Raw genomic sequence first — 22,897 nt, forward strand, 5'->3', positions numbered from 1 at the left:
TCAATAGTCGAGTGGTGAAAAATTTCATTTATTTAGCAGTCGTCGTTTGGTCGTGTTTTCTTTTCAACGTGATAAAGTTGTAGAAGCGAAAGAAAAAGGATATAAATTGAGGATTTGAGGTGGAAATACGTCTTGGGTTTGTTTTGTTCAAATGATGGTGTAATTGCATAATATTCCTAATTTAAAGTGACTTGTTGCTGAAACAAAATGTATTTCCTGGGTGAAAAAATCAAAAGTATGGTGGTCAAAGAAGAAGATTTGTGCAGTATCATCATTTAGGCTAGGTTCCCCAGATGAAATCTATTTGAAGGCTGCGGATCTGTTGATCGAATTTGCTAAATTATGAAATTTGTCGCGAATGGGACTTATTTTGGAACAAATGCCGTCTGCTATTTTGCTCCACCTGGTAGGCAGAAATCAGCTGCCGTGAGATGGAACAGTTACTGGAATGCAATGATTGCTGTGATTGACAGAAAAATACCGATTGTCAAATACTAGGTACTCAATCCAAGAAATTCAGAGAAATAGCTGTTTCCCGTTCATATTTTTTACAGTTTTATTTGAGAAAACATAAAAAAAAATGTACGAGTAATGAATGGTAAACTGGAGTTTTCTGACGAGTTATTTTTAAACGTTTCTTTTCTATCAAAAATCATTTTTGAGATTTCTTAATAGGATATTTTACAATTTTTGGTAAGTTGTGTAATTTGAACCTGCTTTGAAATCTTGTCTACGCCACGCCTCATTTTTACTTGGTAAAATTTCCAAAATGTGCTACAAGTGTCAAAATTTCTACCACTTTTTCCCAACACCAGTGAACTTGCTCTAAGAAACTTCAAAAGAAATAATTGCAACCATTTATGACTTCGCTAAAGCAGGTTTTTGAGCTTGCGATATTAAATATTTTAATCTATTTTACATTGAAGACTGCAAAACGTTTCGACGAATGCTTTTAAATTGCGTCAAAATTTTCGTTTTTTTTCACAAAACGAGAAGCATTAAACAAAAAGTGAACCTCCATAACTTTTTTCTCTGCAAGCAAAATTCCTCGTGGTTTTCGAGAAAGTTGATCGTTTGTTCAATCAAATTGTTCAAATTGTTTGTAATACTGTACAGTTTTTACCAAAAATATGTACAAATTTTTTTAATGAATTTTGTCCCTTTTTTAACACCTTGGAATAATGTATTTTTTGTGATTTTCTTTAAATTGCGCAGAAGTTCTGCTATTGTATCATTCGATTGATAAAAGTTATTGTTTCCTACGTTCCCAATCAACAGTTTTGGACGAAAACAACATTCCGACCAAAACACACTTCAAGTCTAACGTTGATTAGCTCATCAGCTGAAAATAAATCAAAACAAAGCGCGAATCCCTCGGGTCGCTTAACCCAACAGCAGCAACAGCGGTTTTCACTTTTGTTCGAATGTTATTTTTTCATTGTCAGCTTAAATCGAAAGTAAAAGTGCACCCTCTCCCAAAACCCGCAGCATCCGATAAGTCGAAGAAGAAAGAAGGAATTCGCCTTCATCAGTGTGACGAATGCCTTCGATCCAAGTTAAAAGGTGTGGAGGGGAATTGACGAGTGCATGGTGGAAAGGAGGGTTTTGAGTCTTACCACGCCACACCCAGACATCATTAAAGGAGAACAAAAAAGCTCGGATCGGTGACATTGGATCTTTCTTTTTTTGCGCTTCCACTGACTACAATGAACCTCGCTGTACCATTACTCAACCACCAAGAGTGAAAGGAATCTTTGCCGAGTTTAACGCTGTTGTTTTTTTTTTACTCTCGATACCGGAAAGATGACATATGCCTTCGTCAATAATGAGATAACGGAACTGTCACTCACAGGTTTTGGCATTGATGTGAATAACCGTTGCTATATCTATTCTTGGTAAAATATTTGGACGTAAGCATTTAGCAGTCGCCTTCCGCATTCGATTTTTTTACTCTCTGGAGCCACTTAAAAAAAAAAAAAAAACTTGAATTCCACCTGACTTTACTTAAACCTCGTGGATTTCTGACATTTTTGTCATTTTTGTGATTTTTGTGATTTTTGTCATTTTTGTCATTTTTGTCATTTTTGTCATTTTTGTCATTTTTGTCATTTTTGTCATTTTTGTCATTTTTGTCATTTTTGTCATTTTTGTCATTTTTGTCATTTTTGTCATTTTTGTCATTTTTGTCATTTTTGTCATTTTTGTCATTTTTGTCATTTTTGTCATTTTTGTCATTTTTGTCATTTTTGTCATTTTTGTCATTTTTGTCATTTTTGTCATTTTTGTCATTTTTGTCATTTTTGTCATTTTTGTCATTTTTGTCATTTTTGTCATTTTTGTCATTTTTGTCATTTTTGTCATTTTTGTCATTTTTGTCATTTTTGTCATTTTTGTCATTTTTGTCATTTTTGTCATTTTTGTCATTTTTGTCATTTTTGTCATTTTTGTCATTTTTGTCATTTTTGTCATTTTTGTCATTTTTGTCATTTTTGTCATTTTTGTCATTTTTGTCATTTTTGTCATTTTTGTCATTTTTGTCATTTTTGTCATTTTTGTCATTTTTGTCATTTTTGTCATTTTTGTCATTTTTGTCATTTTTGTCATTTTTGTCATTTTTGTCATTTTTGTCATTTTTGTCATTTTTGTCATTTTTGTCATTTTTGTCATTTTTGTCATTTTTGTCATTTTTGTCATTTTTGTCATTTTTGTCATTTTTGTCATTTTTGTCATTTTTGTCATTTTTGTCATTTTTGTCATTTTTGTCATTTTTGTCATTTTTGTAATTTTTGTCATTTTTGTCATTTTTGTCATTTTTGTCATTTTTGTCATTTTTGTCATTTTTGTCATTTTTGTCATTTTTGTCATTTTTGTCATTTTTGTCATTTTTGTCATTTTTGTCATTTTTGTCATTTTTGTCATTTTTGTCATTTTTGTCATTTTTGTCATTTTTGTCATTTTTGTCATTTTTGTCATTTTTGTCATTTTTGTCATTTTTGTCATTTTTGTCATTTTTGTCATTTTTGTCATTTTTGTCATTTTTGTCATTTTTGTCATTTTTGTCATTTTTGTCATTTTTGTCATTTTTGTCATTTTTGTCATTTTTGTCATTTTTGTCATTTTTGTCATTTTTGTCATTTTTGTCATTTTTGTCATTTTTGTCATTTTTGTCATTTTTGTCATTTTTGTCATTTTTGTCATTTTTGTCATTTTTGTCATTTTTGTCATTTTTGTCATTTTTGTCATTTTTGTCATTTTTGTCATTTTTGTCATTTTTGTCATTTTTGTCATTTTTGTCATTTTTGTCATTTTTGTCATTTTGTCATTTTTGTCATTTTTGTCATTTTGTCATTTTGTCATTTTTGTCATTTTTGTCATTTTTGTCATTTTTGTCATTTTTGTCATTTTTGTCATTTTTGTCATTTTTGTCATTTTTGTCATTTTTGTCATTTTTGTCATTTTTGTCATTTTTGTCATTTTTGTCATTTTTGTCATTTTTGTCATTTTTGTCATTTTTGTCATTTTTGTCATTTTTGTCATTTTTGTCATTTTTGTCATTTTTGTCATTTTTGTCATTTTTGTCATTTTTGTCATTTTTGTCATTTTTGTCATTTTTGTCATTTTTGTCATTTTTGTCATTTTTGTCATTTTTGTCATTTTTGTCATTTTTGTCATTTTTGTCATTTTTGTCATTTTTGTCATTTTTGTCATTTTTGTAATTTTTGTCATTTTTGTAATTTTTGTCATTTTTGTCATTTTTGTCATTTTTGTCATTTTTGTCATTTTTGTCATTTTTGTCATTTTTGTCATTTTTGTCATTTTTGTCATTTTTGTCATTTTTGTCATTTTTGTCATTTTTGTCATTTTTGTCATTTTTGTCATTTTTGTCATTTTTGTCATTTTTGTCATTTTTGTCATTTTTGTCATTTTTGTCATTTTTGTCATTTTTGTCATTTTTGTCATTTTTGTCATTTTTGTCATTTTTGTCATTTTTGTCATTTTTGTCATTTTTGTCATTTTTGTCATTTTTGTCATTTTTGTCATTTTTGTCATTTTTGTCATTTTTGTCATTTTTGTCATTTTTGTCATTTTTGTCATTTTTGTCATTTTTGTCATTTTTGTCATTTTTGTCATTTTTGTCATTTTTGTCATTTTTGTCATTTTTGTCATTTTTGTCATTTTTGTCATTTTTGTCATTTTTGTCATTTTTGTCATTTTTGTCATTTTTGTCATTTTTGTCATTTTTGTCATTTTTGTCATTTTTGTCATTTTTGTCATTTTTGTCATTTTTGTCATTTTTGTCATTTTTGTCATTTTTGTCATTTTTGTCATTTTTGTCATTTTTGTCATTTTTGTCATTTTTGTCATTTTTGTCATTTTTGTCATTTTTGTCATTTTTGTCATTTTTGTCATTTTTGTCATTTTTGTCATTTTTGTCATTTTTGTCATTTTTGTCATTTTTGTCATTTTTGTCATTTTTGTCATTTTTGTCATTTTTGTCATTTTTGTCATTTTTGTCATTTTTGTCATTTGTGTCATTTTTGTAATTTTTGTCATTTTTGTCATTTTTGTCATTTTTGTCATTTTTGTCATTTTTGTCATTTTTGTCATTTTTGTCATTTTTGTCATTTTTGTCATTTTTGTCATTTTTGTCATTTTTGTCATTTTTGTCATTTTTGTCATTTTTGTCATTTTTGTCATTTTTGTCATTTTTGTCATTTTTGTCATTTTTGTCATTTTTGTCATTTTTGTCATTTTTGTCATTTTTGTCATTTTTGTCATTTTTGTCATTTTTGTCATTTTTGTCATTTTTGTCATTTTTGTCATTTTTGTCATTTTTGTCATTTTTGTCATTTTTGTCATTTTTGTCATTTTTGTCATTTTTGTCATTTTTGTCATTTTTGTCATTTTTGTCATTTTTGTCATTTTTGTCATTTTTGTCATTTTTGTCATTTTTGTCATTTTTGTCATTTTTTCATTTTTGTCAGTTTTGCCATTTTTGTGTGTGTCGGAGTTTCTGCCATTTTTGAAAATAAAAAATTAAAATACTCAGCTTCAAGCAATTTTGTACACGTTTCTGGGGTAGAGATTTGCAACTTTTGCTTCGGGTGTACAAACTTGTACATTTACGAATTATAGGCAAAAGTCAAACTTTTCGAAGGTATCCAAAAATTTATAATTCTTTATTCATTATTCAATGTTGAAGAATTTTGGGCCTCTTTTCAAACATTTGGGTTCATCGAAAAATGTTGGTGCCATTACAAATCGCTTTGAAATTTCAAAGTCACTTCCACCAAAAATTGCGATGTCTTCGTCTACGAATTTTAAACTTGCACAACGTCAATCACTGCAACAAAATTTGAAGGCCATCCTCTCAACCTTGTCGCGGCCCAGCTAACGACCCGACTCAACTTCTCATCTCATCCTTGGGTGCTACCAGCACGTCAATGAAGCGCCTATCTTCACAAATGTATATTTGTACACGTATTGTCACTAAACTGTTCAACCAACATCAGAAAATTTTGAAAAAAAAACATCCACAGAAAAAATCAAACATTCATTTTGCAAGATTTGAACAACGAAACCATTTTTAAACGGAGGAAAAAAGTGGACCTGAGAAAGCAAGAAAAAAACGGTGTAACCTGTTCGTCTCTGGTGGCCTTTTTCTCGGTTTTTTTTCTGTTGTCTCAACGAAACGAAACCTGACTTCAATCACTAATGATGGCCATCCGTCTCAAATTTTTCTGTGCGAAACAAAGTAGAAACCTCAACCATTGGCCGACTTTTTCTAAGTAAGTTGATAGAAATATTCCTCTTCGCGCGTGGTAAAATTTTCAGAATCATTTTTGATGCAGAAAAAAAAACTTATCGGTGACGTGATGAAGGTTTTCCTAAACCTCCTTGGCATATCGAAGGCAAAAAGCTAAAACCATCTAAATGGAAAACAAATGATGAAAATCCCAGCTCATCATCATGAATCACGAACGCTAAGCAGGCAGCAGGGCCTAAAAAATGTTGAATGAAGCCAACCTTTATCAGCCAATCGAGAACTCTCTTTTTCTGAAGGTGCTTCAATTTTCGTCTTCTCGAGGCCGATGCAGGGAAGGTTATTTATTATTATCACTCCTCTCTCGTCTTCACAGGGCCAGGCCAACCGATACATACATATGGGCCTTTGAGCAATACGGTCTCAAAATAAGCCGTTTGTTTATATATTCTAAAATTGAACCACTAAGTGTCCGACACGCGCTTTTATTGACCGATTCAAGAACGGGACCGGGTCGTTAAGTTGGGAAAAAATATTTTTGAAATCATTATTGTTTTACGTAACAATGTCACACAAGATGAGGAGCGTTTCTCTGCTGAGACCTTGAGATCTAAATCCGACCGAAGAGTTTTAATTTGATGGGTTAGTCGTCATTGGTATTCAACGGGTTTGTAAACAGACTTAATATTCATGATTTTCTAGATTCTTTAAAACTTTCAACCGTCCTTTTTTGACCCTTAAATTATATGTCGATCTAACGTTAAGCAAAGTCATCCGCGTCAAAATCTCCATGAAAAATGAAAATAGACGAGCAAAATTTCTGTCGGACAACTGCTTATAAGCTTGATGTTTTGTTTCTTGATTTGCTTACAAGTAACAAGAAATTGTTCAGGTAATGATAGTTCATTCAGCTCTTTCTATGATGCTATTTAGTCTTATACTGAAGAGAAGAGACTGAGATTGATACAGGAAAATACCAGTGTTCGGCACAAAAGCGCTGAACCGCTAATCACTAATTAGTCCGCTAACTTTTTGTTAGCGGTTTAATTTTACCGCTATAATTTGATCAAGCTAGCGAATTAAAAAGTTCCGCTAATTTTTAGTTCCGCTAATTGAAGAGCGCTATATCTCATATATTTGTTTAAAATTCACGAAAGATTACTGATAGAAGTATACGTTCGTACTATGAATTGTCAAATGCTGTTAAGAATTCATTTAGCCTTTGTTTTAAGATCGAATTGAAACTGTTTTTTGTTTTCTAGTGTTAAGTTTGAAAATGTTGTTCACGTACATGTTTATTAAATCACTGGCTTGAATCTCGACACGAATTTGTGGCATGAATGAGTGTCACTGATAAATTTTTTTTTTTGTGGCGTTTAAATAGCTCGGGGAGCTGACGCTGGAAATGAAAATTAGAGATAGTTTGGAGAAGGAAATTTTAAAGTTTAGAGTAGGCAGCGTAGAATAGTAAGAGATCATGAAACGTTGGTTAGACCATCATGCACTTCATTATACACCCATTTCGGCTGGATATGGACAGAATGTAGTTCAAGATAATAAACCAACCCCTCCAGTTGGAGGAAGGACCAGGGTGGGTTCGAGACTGGCCTCTACTTACTCCCCAAGCATCTCACCTGTCGGCAACTTATGGGATTCGAACCCAAAAGTTTTTCTTGCTGATACCGGGAATCGAACCCAGACCACATCAGCACTAGAGTGTCACTGATAAAAATATTATACATACAAAAATTGGACCAAGATGAAATCTGAGAAAAAACTGGCAACCACAATATTGTTCCATTAAGGGGGGGGTAGGGTCTAACACTTTCAAAAAATCGATTTTTTTATTTTTTTATTTTCTTATTGTAAAACATTTCAAGAATGTTGTGTCAAATTTTCAAGTCAATTGAAGCAAAACTGTAGAAATTATAGGCCTTTATCTCCTCCTATCTAATACTGCAAGAAAGCAAGAGCAGAAACTTCAAACGCGTTTTTCTCGAAAGCACGTTTTTAAAGTCCGTGGACATCGTCATTTGAAAACTACTTATCCGATTCTTTTCAAATTTGGAACATATTTTCTACATATAAAATACCAGACCCCAACGTTTTTCTTTTTTGATTTTTTTACTTTGGGGAGATTTTAGAGGTGAAAAATGGCGGATTTTTTCGTGAAAAATCGTAGTTTTTACTTCAAACAGCCACAAAAATTTCATAAAAATATTTTTAAGTTAAATAAAAACGTTGGGGTCCAGAAAAACATCTGTTAAAAATATGTTGCTCTGATTTTTTGACTTCAGATGATTCTGTGCTGAGATACAGTGTCCACCGCAAATCCTGTTTTCTAAAAGGCATCCTCGAAAATGCTCCGTCACCGGCTCATTTTTCAATATTTTTTCTACGAAAAAATTACTAAATGTTCTTTTTACAATGCTTTGTATAATGCAAAAAATTTGAATACATTTGTTTGAACGATAGCTCTAGAAAAAAATCGTAAAAATGGTGTTTTTTTTATACCCGTTAGACCCTACCCCCCCCTTAACTGAAAAACGCTTTAGAACTGCCTCAATTAGGGTTTAAATCTCATAAGTTTTAGACCAATACTTAAACAAGTTCTAAAAAAGTCGAGTTGAAAATGGTTTAATGTGCGGTGCTGTTGCTTTGGTCAAGTTAGGGTCTAAACCGGCTGTTTGGATTTAGTTGCCATAATGTTTATAAATGGCTAGTAAAATGTGTACCGTAAATCCTGATTTAACATGAAATTCAAAAAATATACATAACTTGGTAAACAGTTAGCGAATAGCGCTTTATGCTTGAAGCGATAACTTTTTCAGCTCATTTAGCGGTTTTGATTAGCGATCGCTAACTTTGCATGCGTTAGCGATTTAATTAGCGGCGCTAATCTTTCAGTTAGCGATGCCGAACACTGGAAAATACTAATTTTCAACTGTTAAATCATCTTAGAATTCTAGTGAACCCATTCTACTTGTTGGAAGATTTGAGTCAGGTGTGGGGTCCTGATTCCTGATTCAATATTGTTGAAAACAAAGTAATTCATCACATGTTTCAGGAATAGAGTTATCGTTTATTGGTGTTCTAAGCAAGGTCCCTATAAAAATGCACTTTACACTAGCGATTGCTAGTTCCAGCAGCGATCGTCATTACCCGAATTGTCCAATCGTGAGTTCCTACAAACATCTATTCGCCCAATTGTGTACTCACAATACATAATCCAACTGGCCCGCTGTGTTTAAATATGAGGAATCAAAAGTCGATCACGGTTCCTAAAATATCTATTCGACTTCAACGATACGTGAATACTTGTGCTAGCGATTGCTTACTTCGTCATTGTTGAGCCTGACTCTCATACACTCTTTCAGCAGCTTATGATGACCTCGTTCAATTCAAATGCCTAGCTGAGTTTCTAAATCTGTATTTAAGAACTTCCCATTTGTCCTACCATCCATTCCAGCTCATCAAATTGTCGTTTGTGCCAAAAAATTGTTAATTTTCAACGGAATTTCGGTAATTTTTAACGAACGTTCTCGAACTTTCTCGAACAATCGGTTATTTTTTCCGATCAAATACATATTGGTAGTTTGCTAATGTAGGTACATCGAAAATCTAGTTTTGTTCGCTCTTTAAATTGTGATTTATTTATTACTAGCTGACCCTTGCCAGTTTTATGTAAGTAATCCACCATGACTGCACGGGTTCACCACAGTTTCGCCAAAGTGTACACTTAATTGCATTCTTTAGATTATAACTTAAAGTTTTTTTTAAATTACATTAAAAAATCAGCAGTTTCTACATTTCACAAAAAAAAATATGCCCAGTTGAACGTCCACCCTTAAATCAATAGCAAAAATTAATTTCGTTTTCCAAATGACATCACATGTGAGTTAATCAATTGTTTTTCATGATATAATTTATAATTCGAATTAATTAAAACATTGACATCTACTTAGCTGTGATACCTTTACAGATGATAATTAGCAGCTAATCCTTTATTTAATTTTTTTTTTATTTTAAACCGATTGGTTTATTTATCCCTAGTAGCAGCGAATTCATAGCAGCGCTTGATTTTATTCTAACGCAGAGGAGAATCTAAGCAGACTTTGGTTTTACCGAAAACTATTCGAAAATTTTGACAATTTTGACCATTTTGACCATTTTGACCATTTTGACCATTTTGACAATTTTGACATAAATACTGATGTTATGAAATTGCTTGGTACATCTTTGTACCTGTAAATAATCACATTTTCGTTGGTGATGGAAAGAATTAAAGAAACATGAGCAACCAAAGAACGAAAGAACATAAGCCGTAAATATCATGATTTTCTTCAAAAAAAGATACAACGACTCACCGGCAGGACTTGAACCTGCAATCTCCGCTTCAGTACAACGGCGCGTTAGCCAATTTTACCATGGTGAACATGATGAAACCAGCCAACACGAGCAATCGAGCTCTGCCGATCAACTGCTGGACCTTCTATCGAAAACAGCATGTATATCCCGCCGGTTTCATCATGTTCACCGTGGTGAAATTGGCTAACGCGCCGTTGTACTGAAGCGGAGATTGCAGGTTCACTTCCTGCGGTGAGCCGTTGTATCTTTTTCGAAAAATTCATTATATTTACGGCTTTTGTTCTACCGTTCTTTGATTGCTCATGTTTAGTTAATTCTCTCCATCACCAACGACAATTTTGACAATTTTGACAATTTTGACAATTTTGACAATTTTGACAATTTCGACAATTTTGACAATTTTGACAATTTTGACAATTTTGAAAATTAACAATTTTGAACAATTTTGAGAATTTTGACAATTATTATAAATTATCAAATTCGATTTGCAATTCAATAAACCTTTTGTATTGAAAGTCAAATCTTGACTCACGAAAACTATACTTCGCCTATAAAATTGGTTTTTATTAAGAAGTGGATCCAAACAAGTTCATCTTACACTTTCAAATTATTTTCAAACTTCGAAACATTCAAAAAATAAAAATAAAAATTATAGAAGTTTTCTTTTTGTTTACTTTTCACAATTCTGTAAACTAATATATTTTAAGCGAATTTTCAAATAAATATTACCTTAATTTAATTTAAGATATTTTTTAAAAGAAAAATCAAATCGTTTTTAAAGAAATATTACCTAAATTTAATTTAAGATATTTTTTAAAAGAAAAATCAAATCGTTTTCCGGACTTCAACAAATTTGTTAAATGAAGTAAAATCTTTATTTTTGCTTTTTCAGTAATGTCAAAAATATTTGTCGTTCCAAATTAAAAAAAAACTGTAGAATTTAATTTTGTTGATCATCCATCATCATCAAAATATTATTCTTCAATTGAATAAAGTATATTGAAAAAAATAAGAATCATTTTTTTATGTAGATTTGTTAATTTATCAATATCAATGATTGATTTCACTCAAAACTGATTCATTTTTAAACTTATTATCTACGTAACTCCAAAACGAGGTATCGAATCCATCATTAAAACACAAGACAAAAACTGTCTCTTGAATTATCAATGAAATTCTATAAATAAGTTTGTAAAATGGTAAAATATTTTTATTGAAAAAGAATTATTTCAAAAATGTTAGAAACTTATCTTTTTCATCTTAATATAATATTTTAGTTTATGATCAATTTGATCATCGTTAGTAATGTTTGTTCATTAATTTATCGACCATATCGGTGAAAATTATGTTCTTTTAGTAAGGGCATTTCAGAACTATGAAAATTGTAGGCGGATGAAAGTAAGATGAAATGAACGGATTCTTGATTCGGCACTTTGATTCTGATTTAATTTGAATCGAATTTGTACGATGATGACGCGTGCAACTCAACGATCGTCCCACAAGTGAACCCGAATCAAAAGACCAAACCGCCAAGTTTGGTTTGGTGAGTTCAATTGTTCCATGATATCCACCGCTGATGAGTGCGATAGCGTTCGAGTACAACAGATTTGGCACCCAACACCCAAAGCGGGAAAAACCTCAAGCGCTATGGGGTGAAACAAAGCAGTTGATCCAGACCATGATCTCCCTCCAGCTTATCGGTCTATTGTTTCGTCACCCATTCTCAGCGAGTGCATCATCATCCATCATCAGAGTATCATCACCGATAAGGACGGGTGATAATGACGGCGAAGACTCGCTGATAAGGGAAAACATCGCGGATGGAACTCCAGAGAGTACACAATTCGCGGCAGCAGTATCGAGTCGGCGGATTTCGGCGGTATTCGGCAGTTGGATTCGGATCTCCGGTGCACGAAGTTGCATGAAGAACGGAAATCGGCCACTCCAGTTTTTTTGTTTATACCTTTTAATTTGTTAGCATGTAAGATTAAGTAAAAGTTGTTAGTTTTAAGAATAAATTGTGCAGCGTAGTTTGTGTAGTTTGTAGTCCGGGCAAGTACTGCTTTACTCTGGCATACGAGGAGAAAATGCTACTCGGGAACGAGGAGTTGGTTTCCTGTTAAGCCCGCAGGCCTACGCGGCCCTCATTAGATGGGAACCGATAAACGAAAGAATAATCGTAGCCAGATTCAGAACACGGGTTAGAAACCTTACAATGGTCCAGTGTTATGCGCCAACTGACGTTGCCGATTTGCAGGAGAAAGAGCAGTTTTACAGTCAGTTGAACAGCGTGGTTGAGAGAATTCCGAAGGGTGACATTCAAATCCACTTAGGCGACTTCAACGCAAAGATTGGCTCCGATAATCAGGACTTTGAGCGCATCATGGGGCGCCATGGCCTAGGACAGATGAGCGAAAACGAAGAGCTGTTTGTAGAATTTTGTGGCAACAACAACATGGTGATCGGTGGATCGCTCTTCCCCCATCGACCAGCACATAAGGTCACTTGGGTATCCCGAGATGGCCGAACAGAAAATCAAATTGACCACATCTGCATCAGTCGAAAATGGAGAAGGAGCCTTCTTGATGTCCGCAACAAACGAAGCGCAGACATTGCATCTGACCATCACCTCATCCTTGGCGAGATACGACTGAGAGTTGCGCGTGTCCAACGGCGCGAGGAGAAAGCCGGGTGTCGATACGACGTCCGCCGGTTGGAGAATCCAGAGGTGAAAAGGGCATACGTTGAACAGCTTGAATTCCGAGCCTCGGAGCTGCCGACAAACAGAACAGTCGAAGAACAGTGCGCAGTGGTGGGGAATCAAGAATGCCTTTATCACGACGAGCCATGGTACTCTCGGTAAAGTTTGTGGAAGAAGGAGTGAATGGATGTCGGATGAAACTTGGAGGATGGTCGATGATCGGAGAAAGGCGAAAGTCGGAATTGAGCAGGCATGTACCGGGTCAGCCAAAGCAGCCGCCCGTTTACGATATGCGGAGCTGGAAAAGGCTTGTAGACGAGACAAGAGAGCCTGGACAAACTCCCTAGCCGAAGAGGAAGAAAGAGCCGCCGCCAATGGAGATATCCGATTACTTTATGACATTTCTCGCCGCCTCAGTGGTGCAAGGACTAATGCAAGAATGCCGCTGAAAGACCGAGCAGGTCAGTTATTGACCGATCGAACAGATTAGCTCAAACGATGGACTGAGCACTTCGAACAACTCTTCCGAGTCACGAATAGCGATGGCCAACAAAACCCGCAGCTCGAAGCGCCAACAGTAAGTCGCATTAATGGCGTCAACTCGGAAGCGCCCTCGCTGGCTGAAATAGAAGCCGCAATCAAAAACATGAAATCCAACAAAGCACCTGGGATCGATTGCATCCCTGCTGAAATGCTGAAAGCCGACCCTGCCCTATCAGCACAAATGTTGCACCGTCTTTTCGCTGACATCTGGGATACTGCAACATTCCCGGCCGACTGGATGCAGGGCATCCTCGTAAAGGTCCCGAAGAAAGGAGACCTGACAGAGTGCGGTAACTGGCGAGGCATAACGTTGATCTGTACAACCCCCAAAGTACTCTGCAAAGTGATCCTGAACAGGTTCCAGGAGAAAATCGACGCTACACTCCGACGGCAACAAGCTGGATTCCGATCCGGACGATCAAGTGTGGACCACATCACAACGCTACAAATCATACTGGAACAAATCAACGAATTCCAGGACTCTCTTCTGCTAGTGTTTGTTGGTTTCGAAAAAGCATTCGACCGACTAACCATGAAAACATCTGGGCGGCTCTAAGGCGACGAGGGGTCCCAGAGAAACTAGTCCATCTCATCGAAGCACAGTACGAGGCATTTTCGTGCAAGGTCTTGCACGACGGTGTCTTGTCCGAACCAATCCCGGTAACTGCTGGAGTGAGACAAGGATGTATTTTATCACCGCTACTTTTTCTTATCGTAATGGATGAGATTCTGACTGGATCGATCGACTGTGCACCGAACCGAGGATTGCCGTGGAATCCTTCAACAATGGAGCAACTGAACGACCTTGACTTGGCTGACGATATTGTTTTGCTCGCCCAAACGCAACCGGATATGCAGAGCAAACTCGACGACCTCACCGAAAGTTCCAAGGCAGCAGGTCTCAAAGTCAATGTCGGAAAGACCAAGTCGATGGAGATCAACACAGGAAATCCCTCCAGTTTCATGGTAGCTGGGCAACAAGTTGAGAAAGTGGAATGCTTCCAGTATCTTGGTAGCCAGATAACGCCTGATGGTGGTACCAGAAAAGACATCGAAACCCGGATCAGAAAGGCCCGATTTGCGTTTGCGAGTCTCCGAAACATCTGGCGGTCACGCCAGATCTCTCTACGAGCAAAAATCCGAATCTTCAACTCAAACGTCAAATCCGTATTGCTGTACGGGTGCGAAACTTGGTGCACATATGCGGTGACGACGCGAAAACTGCAAGTATTTGTAAACCACTGCCTGCGGAATATCATCCGCGCTTGGTGGCCTGGCAACTGGATCTCGAATGAGGAACTACATCGCCGGTGTCATCAAAGGGCGCTAGAAATCGAGATTCGGGAACGTAAGTGGAGATTGATTGGGCACACGCTGCGAAAAGATGAAAACGAGATTAGCAGAGAGGCGCTAGATTGGAATCCAGAAGGTCATCGAAGAAGAGGCAGGCCCAGAAACTCGTGGCGGTGAAGCCTAGCCGCTGAAATCCGAACTGTCGACGAGAATCTTGACTGGGACCAGACGAAGACGCTGGCTCCGGATCGTCAACAGTGGAGGTCTTTTACCGCGGCCCTATGCACCGGAGGATCGGCGCGGGATCATTAAGTAAGTAAGTAGCTTATGATCTTAGTTTAATCATGTTCTTCCACGTCGAAAAGGAATTTTCGATGAAAACATCAATAAGTTAATCAAACGCAACCAATTGGCATATCATAGCTTGTGGGGAATCGTGGGCCACATTTTGTGGGGTATCTTGTGTCCCTATATTTTTATTTTTTTATACATCTTCAGAACTTAAAATACGTTTTTCCTATCTGCAAAGTTTCCTTATGCGAAATAAAAAAATTTGAAAAATATTTTGTCCATTTTTTCCAATGCGATAGAGACGAACATAAATCCTATATAATGAATTTTGCCAAAACGTTCGCGAGCCAGGAATTAGGAACTATTCGATCATACACAACTCTCTTTCTTATTTCCTCATCTGAAATTGCTTTAAAATAACTGAATGAATTAAAAAAAATCAGTTTTGGGTCAACTCATAAACTTTGCACGTTATTTAGTCAATTTGGAATTGGTGGCCCACGCACGTTCAAAGCTTTTATTAACCACCTTAATGAAACACTTACTATTCTTTGTACTCACTCTGCAACTTTTGCTACAGTTTTCAAGATTGCACACTACCAGCGTTGCCAACCTTCCCGATTTTTCTGGAATCTTCCAGATTTTTATGTGTCATCCAGAAATACAATCCCCAGGTTGTCTGGTCCAGACTTTTCATAAATTATCCAGATTTGTCCAGAAATTTCTCTATAAGCTCAACATATTAATAAAAAAAATACTATTGAAATCCAATAACTCATAACGGCAAGACTGAATTTACTATGAAGCAGAATACAGAAGTTATTTTGACAGCTGAATGGGTCTAAGTTTTCGGTTGTTCAAGCTTTCGTTCACATAGACTCAGACATTTATTATTTTCAAGTAAATCCCTAGACTACTAAAATATTGCGATCTGGCGACCAAAAAAAACAAAAGGTCGTCACCTATAAAGTTAGCCATCCAGACTTTTCTAGACATTTTTTTTTCAAAATCTTCCAGACTTTTCGGAAAAACAGTTGGCATCACTGCACACTACGCGTGGTTTTTAAATTTAATACAAGTCATGTTGGAGAAACTTAATTGTGTAGGAAGATTGAAACGCGGCAATTCTGCCAGACTTTGAACTCATTTAAGCGACGAACAAGAGCGGGGAGACAATCTGCTTTAGTCTTTGAACAGTTTTCTCAAAAGAGCAAATGCATTCATAAGCCTCAAGGTACCAACACTGAGGACAGCATTCCTCGTAATGCTCACTAGTTGATTGAACTTTTAGAATTTGATCCGAATCAAAATTTTTGGTATGGTATTTTGAAACTTTTCCTGTCCTTTTCAATATTTTCCTGTCTTTTTCGACATTTTCTTTCTAGTTTGTGCAAAATGTTGGCATGAAGACCGGCAAACATTATGCACACATGGGAAATATTCGCGGAAATCGGTTGCGAGAGTTTGTTCCTCTTTTTTTCTCTTCTCTCTATTTTGTGCAAAATGTGAGCAGTGAACAAAACGCATGGCGCCCATTAATATTACACCGGTACCGGCGCTTGTAGCTCATACTAACACACTCCTAACATCGATTTTAAGGTACACTTGTCAAGTCTTCTCACTTAAGGTGTCCCAAGATACTGTTAGAATGCAACTTATATTACAACGCTTCTAGTTCTAGCTTGCTGAAACGTACTCTACTTCGATATCAAACTTCACAAACAATAATAATCAAGAATTTTAACTGATTTATGAATGTAATCAAAAATCTAAATGCGTCATGTTAAATTCTCAATCGCATTTATGTAAATTTATTGTTAGAAAGTTGGTTCAACAGTCTGAAACCTTTCCTGCTTCCTGCAACCGCGTGCCTCTATATCTCAAAACTTTTGTGTTGAATCTATAGGACTGGCTCTTGGAAACAACGCACATCAATCGAAGTTGCAGTTCACAATTTCCAGCACTAATAATTCATCTTTTTTTTTCAACCGTGTTGGTCGTCGCAAGTTCGAAACTAATAAAACTAACTTACCCTAGGGCCGGGAACGAATTCTGGTATCCCCGGCTCTGCAGCAATGTAAGAACATCCCCCCTAACCGTCTAGCTAACCGACGACAGCTGCGTGGGACCACTTCAGGAAACTTTCACTTCAAACAATTCCCTGCAGTGTGTCTGCCTCACTTATTTCCTAAAATAAAATCTCTCATACAGAAAAAAAAACAACGAATTCAAACACAGACGACGAAAGGGTTGGCTGCCGAAAAGTTTTCTTACATTCAACAACGTGCACCATTTTAATTAGCCAGCTTCATCATCCAGCTGACTTTGTTTCCTTTCCTGGTAGGAACCAACCTACTTTTTTTTGGTTTTGGGTTTTCGTTTGTTGCTTCCCTTCCCATTTTTCCGGTACTCGGGCTGTGCTTTCATTTCCGGAAATCATTTTGTCAGCAATTTCACCCTCCCCCTGCATTTAAAACTGTTTCGGACCAATTGTCACATAAAGGAAATGTGAATGCTCGAACTTTTTTTTGAATCATCTGTTCGAAGAGTCGATGAATTTTTCAATTTTATTTAAGAGCGAGAAAGCTGAATTAATCATCTTAAAGAAAAGCTTCTTCCCGTTTTCTGTTCCTGACACTAGATTTTTCTCGTAGTAGATTATCGTACCGCAAAAAATGTTCCCTTCCCGCTTTTTAGCGGTCTAAAAGCTATCCAAAGAATTCCCTCTTGTGATCTTAAGAAAATATTGAACCAAAAAAAAAGCCACTCAGCGAGAAGCTTCAAAACTGACCTCGAAAAACTGTCATCAACTCCAGCATACGAAGCGAAAAAAGTCTCAATTTTTCTCGACTTTGGGTGGCTGCCAATGACACATTTCCACGCCATGATAAGAGGATTAACCACCGTTCGTGATTCATTTTTTTTTTCTTCTCTTTCCGTTCTTTCCCCCATTCCCCACAGGGCCACCCCCGACGACGATGCCTCCCTGCACCCGGACCGTGTTCAACTCCAGCCGGATCCGGAACGGCAGCATAGCCCCGTCCCACTCGAAGCACTCCGGACTGTTTCCGTCAGCCATCTGCTATCAGTACGAGTTCGTTGGCCAGGGAGCGGAACGCATCCAGGTGAGACCGGAATTCTGGGAACACAGTTGGATTTTTTTTTTTTCATCTTTTCACTATTGAAAGCAAAAGAGTTCATCTTCAGCCGAACTCACGTTCACTTTGGAATTTTGGAATTTGGACGATAAATTTTCGTAGAAAAATAATAACAATAATTCAAGAATCCATAACAAGAGGATTTTCAACATATACCTTTGCAAACAATAAATTTCAGATTTAGAATGAAAGTACAAAGAATCATAAATAAGTAATTAGGAAATAAGTGTCCTTGACAAAAACTCAAGAATCAGTTTTCAAATTTACAACTTTAAATTAAATGCTTTAAATAGAAACAAAATTTCAAACTTGAAATCGCGAATTGATAACTTGAAATCGGAAACTGAGAACCGAAAACCACAAGTGGAGAGACAACAATTGAGACTCTAATACATTTGTGTTGCAAGCCTACTTGGTTGAATATTTCTACTGAATCAAAGCAATCGAAAGATTCCCTTTAATTCCCTTTAAAACCGGGGAATCTTTCGATTGCTTTGATTCAGGATAATTGAGGGTTGCAATCGGTTGATATCGGTGCCAAGAATTGAGAACTGAAAACTGATATTTGAGAATTGAAAAATGAGAAATAAAAAAAAATGAAAAACTAAAAATACGGAATAAGAAAAGAAAAAATCACAAAAAACTATAAAACTGACAAAAAGTCAAAATAAAATCAACGACAAATGAAAAAATACAACAAAGACCAAAAACCAACGAATGAATGAAATGAGAAATGAAAAATGAGAAATGAGAAATGAGAAATGAGAAATGAGAAATGAGAAATGAGAAATGAGAAATGAGAAATGAGAAATGAGAAATGAGAAATGAGAAATGAGAAATGAGAATTGAGAAATGAGAAATGAGAAATGAGAAATGAGAAATGAGAAATGAGAAATGAGAAATGAGAAATGAGAAATGAGAAATGAGAAATGAGAAATGAGAAATGAGAAATGAGAAATGAGAAATGAGAAATGAGAAATAAAAAATGAGAAATGAGAAATGAGAAATGAGAAATGAGAAATGAGAAATGAGAAATGAGAAATGAGAAATGAGAAATGAGAATTGAGAAATGAGAAATGAAAAATGAGAAATGAGAACTGAGAAATGAGAAATGAGAAATGAGAAATGAGAAATGAGAAATGAGAAATGAGAAATGAGAAATGAGAAATGAGAAATGAGAAATGAGAAATGAGAAATGAGAAATGAGAAATGAGAAATGAGAAATGAGAAATGAGAAATGAGAAATGAGAAATGAGAAATGAGAAATGAGAAATGAGAAATGAGAAATGAGAAATGAGAAATGAGAAATGAGAAATGAGAAATGAGAAATGAGAAATGAGAAATGAGAAATGAGAAATGAGAAATGAGAAATGAGAAATGAGAAATTAAAAAAAGACAAAAATGACAACAATGACAAAAATGACAAAAATGACAAAAATGACAAAAATGACAAAAATGCCAAAAATGACAAAAATGCCAAAAATGACAAAAATGACAAAAATGACAAAAATGACAAAAATGACAAAAATGACAAAAATGACAAAAATGACAAAAATGACAAAAATGACAAAAATGACAAAAATGACAAAAATGACAAAAATGACAAAAATGACAAAAATGACAAAAATGACAAAAATGACAAAAATGACAAAAATGACAAAAGTGACAAAAATGACAAAAATGACAAAAATGACAAAAATGACAAAAATGACAAAAATGACAAAAATGACAAAAATGACAAAAATGACAAAAATGACAAAGATGACAAAAATGACAAAAATTAAAAAAATTACAAAAATGACAAAAATGACAAAAATGACAAAAATGACAAAAATGACAAAAATGACAAGAATGACAAAAATGACAAAAATTACAAAAATGACAAAAATGACAAAAATGACAAAAAAGACAAAAAAGACAAAAAAAATGACAGAAATGACAAAAATGACAAAAATGACAAAAATAACAAAAATGACAAAAATGACAAAAATGACAAAAATGACAAAAATGACAAAAATGACAAAAATGACAAAAATGACAAAAATGACAAAAATGACAAAAATGACAAAAATGACAAAAATGACAAAAATGACAAAAATGACAAAAATGACAAAAATGACAAAAATGACAAAAATGACAAAAATGACAAAAATGACAAAAATGACAAAAATGACAAAAATGACAAAAATGACAAAAATGACAAAAATTACAAAAATGACAAAAATGACAAAAATGACAAAAATGACAAAAATGACAAAAATGACAAAAATGACAAAAATGACAAAAATGACAAAAATGACAAAAATGACAAAAATGACAAAAATGACAAAAATGACAAAAATGACAAAAATGACAAAAATGACAAAAATGACAAAAATGACAAAAATGACAAAAATGACAAAAATGACAAAAATGACAAAAATGACAAAAATGACAAAAATGACAAAAATGACAAAAATGACAAAAATGCCAAAAATGCCAAAAATGCCAAAAATGACAAAAATGACAAAAATGACAAAAATGACAAAAATGACAAAAATGACAAAAATGACAAAAATGACAAAAATGACAAAAATGACAAAAATGACAAAAATGACAAAAATGACAAAAATGACAAAAATGACAAAAATGACAAAAATGACAAAAATGACAAAAATGACAAAAATGACAAAAATGACAAAAATGACAAAAATGATAAAAATGACAAAAATGACAAAAATGACAAAAATGACAAAAATGACAAAAATGACAAAAATGACAAAAATGACAAAAATGACAAAAATGACAAAAATGACAAAAATGGCAAAAATGACAAAAATAACAAAAATGAAAAGAATGGCAAAAATGACAAAAATGACAAAAATTACAAAAAATGACAAAAAATGACAAAAATGACAAAAATGACAAAAATGACAAAAATGACAAAAATGACAAAAATGACAAAAATGACAAAAATGACAAAAATGACAAAAATGACAAAAATGACAAAAATGACAAAAATGACAAAAATGACAAAAATGACAAATTTTACAAAATTGACATACATGACAAAAATGAAAAAAAAAAATGACAAAAATGACAAAAATGACAAAAATGACAAAAATGACAAAAATGACAAAAATGACAAAAATGACAAAAATGACAAAAATGACAAAAATGACAAAAATGACAAAAATGACAAAAATGACAAAAATGACAAAAATGACAAAAATGACAAAAATGACAAAAATGACAAAAATGACAAAAATGACAAAAATGACAAAAATGACAAAAATGACAAAAATGACAAAAATAACAAAAATGACCAAAATGACAAAAATAACCAAATTGACAAAAATGACAAAAATGACAAAAATGACAAAAATGACAAAAATTACAAAAATGACAAAAATGACAAAAATGACAAAAATGACAAAAGTGACAAAAATGACAAAAATGACCAAAATGACCAAAATGACCAAAATGACAAAAATGACAAAAATGATAAAAAAAGAAAAGAAAAAAGGACATAAATGACAAAACTGACAAAAAAGACAAAAACGACAAGAATGACAAAAATAACAAAAATGACCAAAATGACAAAAATAACCAAATTGACAAAAATGACAAAAATGACAAAAATGACAAAAATGACAAAAATGACAAAAATGACAAAAATGACAAAAATGACAAAAATGACAAAAATGACAAAAATGACAAAAATGACAAAAATGACAAAAATGACAAAAATGACAAAAATGACAAAAATGACCAAAATGACAAAAATGACAAAAATGACAAAAATGATAAAAATGACAAAAATGACAAAAATGACAAAAATGACAAAAATGACAAAAATGACAAAAATGACAAAAATGACAAAAATGACAAAAATGACAAAAATGACAAAAATGACAAAAATGACAAAAATGACAAAAATGACAAAAATGACAAAAATGACAAAAATGACAAAAATGACAAAAATGACAAAAATGACAAAAATGACAAAAATGACAAAAATGACAAAAATGACAAAAATGACAAAAATGCCAAAAATGCCAAAAATGACAAAAATGACAAAAATGACAAAAATGACAAAAATGACAAAAATGACAAAAATGACAAAAATGACAAAAATGACAAAAAAAAAACAAAAATGACAAAAATGACAAAAATGACAAAAAAAAAAAAATGACAAAAATGACAAAAATGACAAAAATTACAAAAATGACAAAAATGACAAAAATGACAAAAGTGACAAAAATGACAAAAATGACCAAAATGACCAAAATGACCAAAATGACAAAAATGACAAAAATGATAAAAAAAGAAAAGAAAAAAGGACATAAATGACAAAACTGACAAAAAAGACAAAAACGACAAGAATGACAAAAATAACAAAAATTACCAAAATGACAAAAATAACCAAATTGACAAAAATGACAAAAATGACAAAAATGACAAAAATGACAAAAATGACAAAAATGACAAAAATGACAAAAATGACAAAAATGACAAAAATGACAAAAATGACAAAAATGACAAAAATGACAAAAATGACAAAATGACAAAAATGACAAAAATGACAAAAATGACAAAAATGACAAAAATGACAAAAATGACAAAAATGACAAAAATGACAAAAATGACAAAAATGACAAAAATGACAAAAATGACAAAAATGACAAAAATGACAAAAATGACAAAAATGACAAAAATGACAAAAATGACAAAAATGACAAAAATGACAAAAATGACAAAAATGACAAAAATGACAAAAATGACAAAAATGACAAAAAT

At 33.5% G+C, this 22,897-nt stretch overlaps 2 protein-coding genes across 6 annotated transcripts in view; one reads left to right on the forward strand and one right to left on the reverse strand.

Annotated features, from left to right (window-relative positions):
• LOC129743504 (CLIP domain-containing serine protease B4-like) overlaps nucleotides 1-22,897 on the forward strand; it is a 170,969-nt gene that overhangs the window by 92,823 nt on the left and 55,249 nt on the right. For all 5 annotated transcript variants that reach the window (XM_055735541.1, XM_055735559.1, XM_055735536.1 and 2 more), the window contains exon 3: nucleotides 17,922-18,085. In XM_055735541.1, the coding sequence (XP_055591516.1) occupies nucleotides 17,922-18,085 (164 nt within the window). The remainder of the gene's footprint in view (nucleotides 1-17,921; nucleotides 18,086-22,897) is intronic.
• The window catches only part of LOC129743545 (uncharacterized), a 100,213-nt gene that overhangs the window by 22,740 nt on the left and 54,576 nt on the right, over nucleotides 1-22,897 (reverse strand). The gene's annotated exons all lie outside the window — the stretch shown is intronic.

Source organism: Uranotaenia lowii, chromosome 1 (assembly GCF_029784155.1).
Source record: "Uranotaenia lowii strain MFRU-FL chromosome 1, ASM2978415v1, whole genome shotgun sequence".
Taxonomy (NCBI): Eukaryota; Metazoa; Arthropoda; class Insecta; order Diptera; family Culicidae; genus Uranotaenia; species Uranotaenia lowii.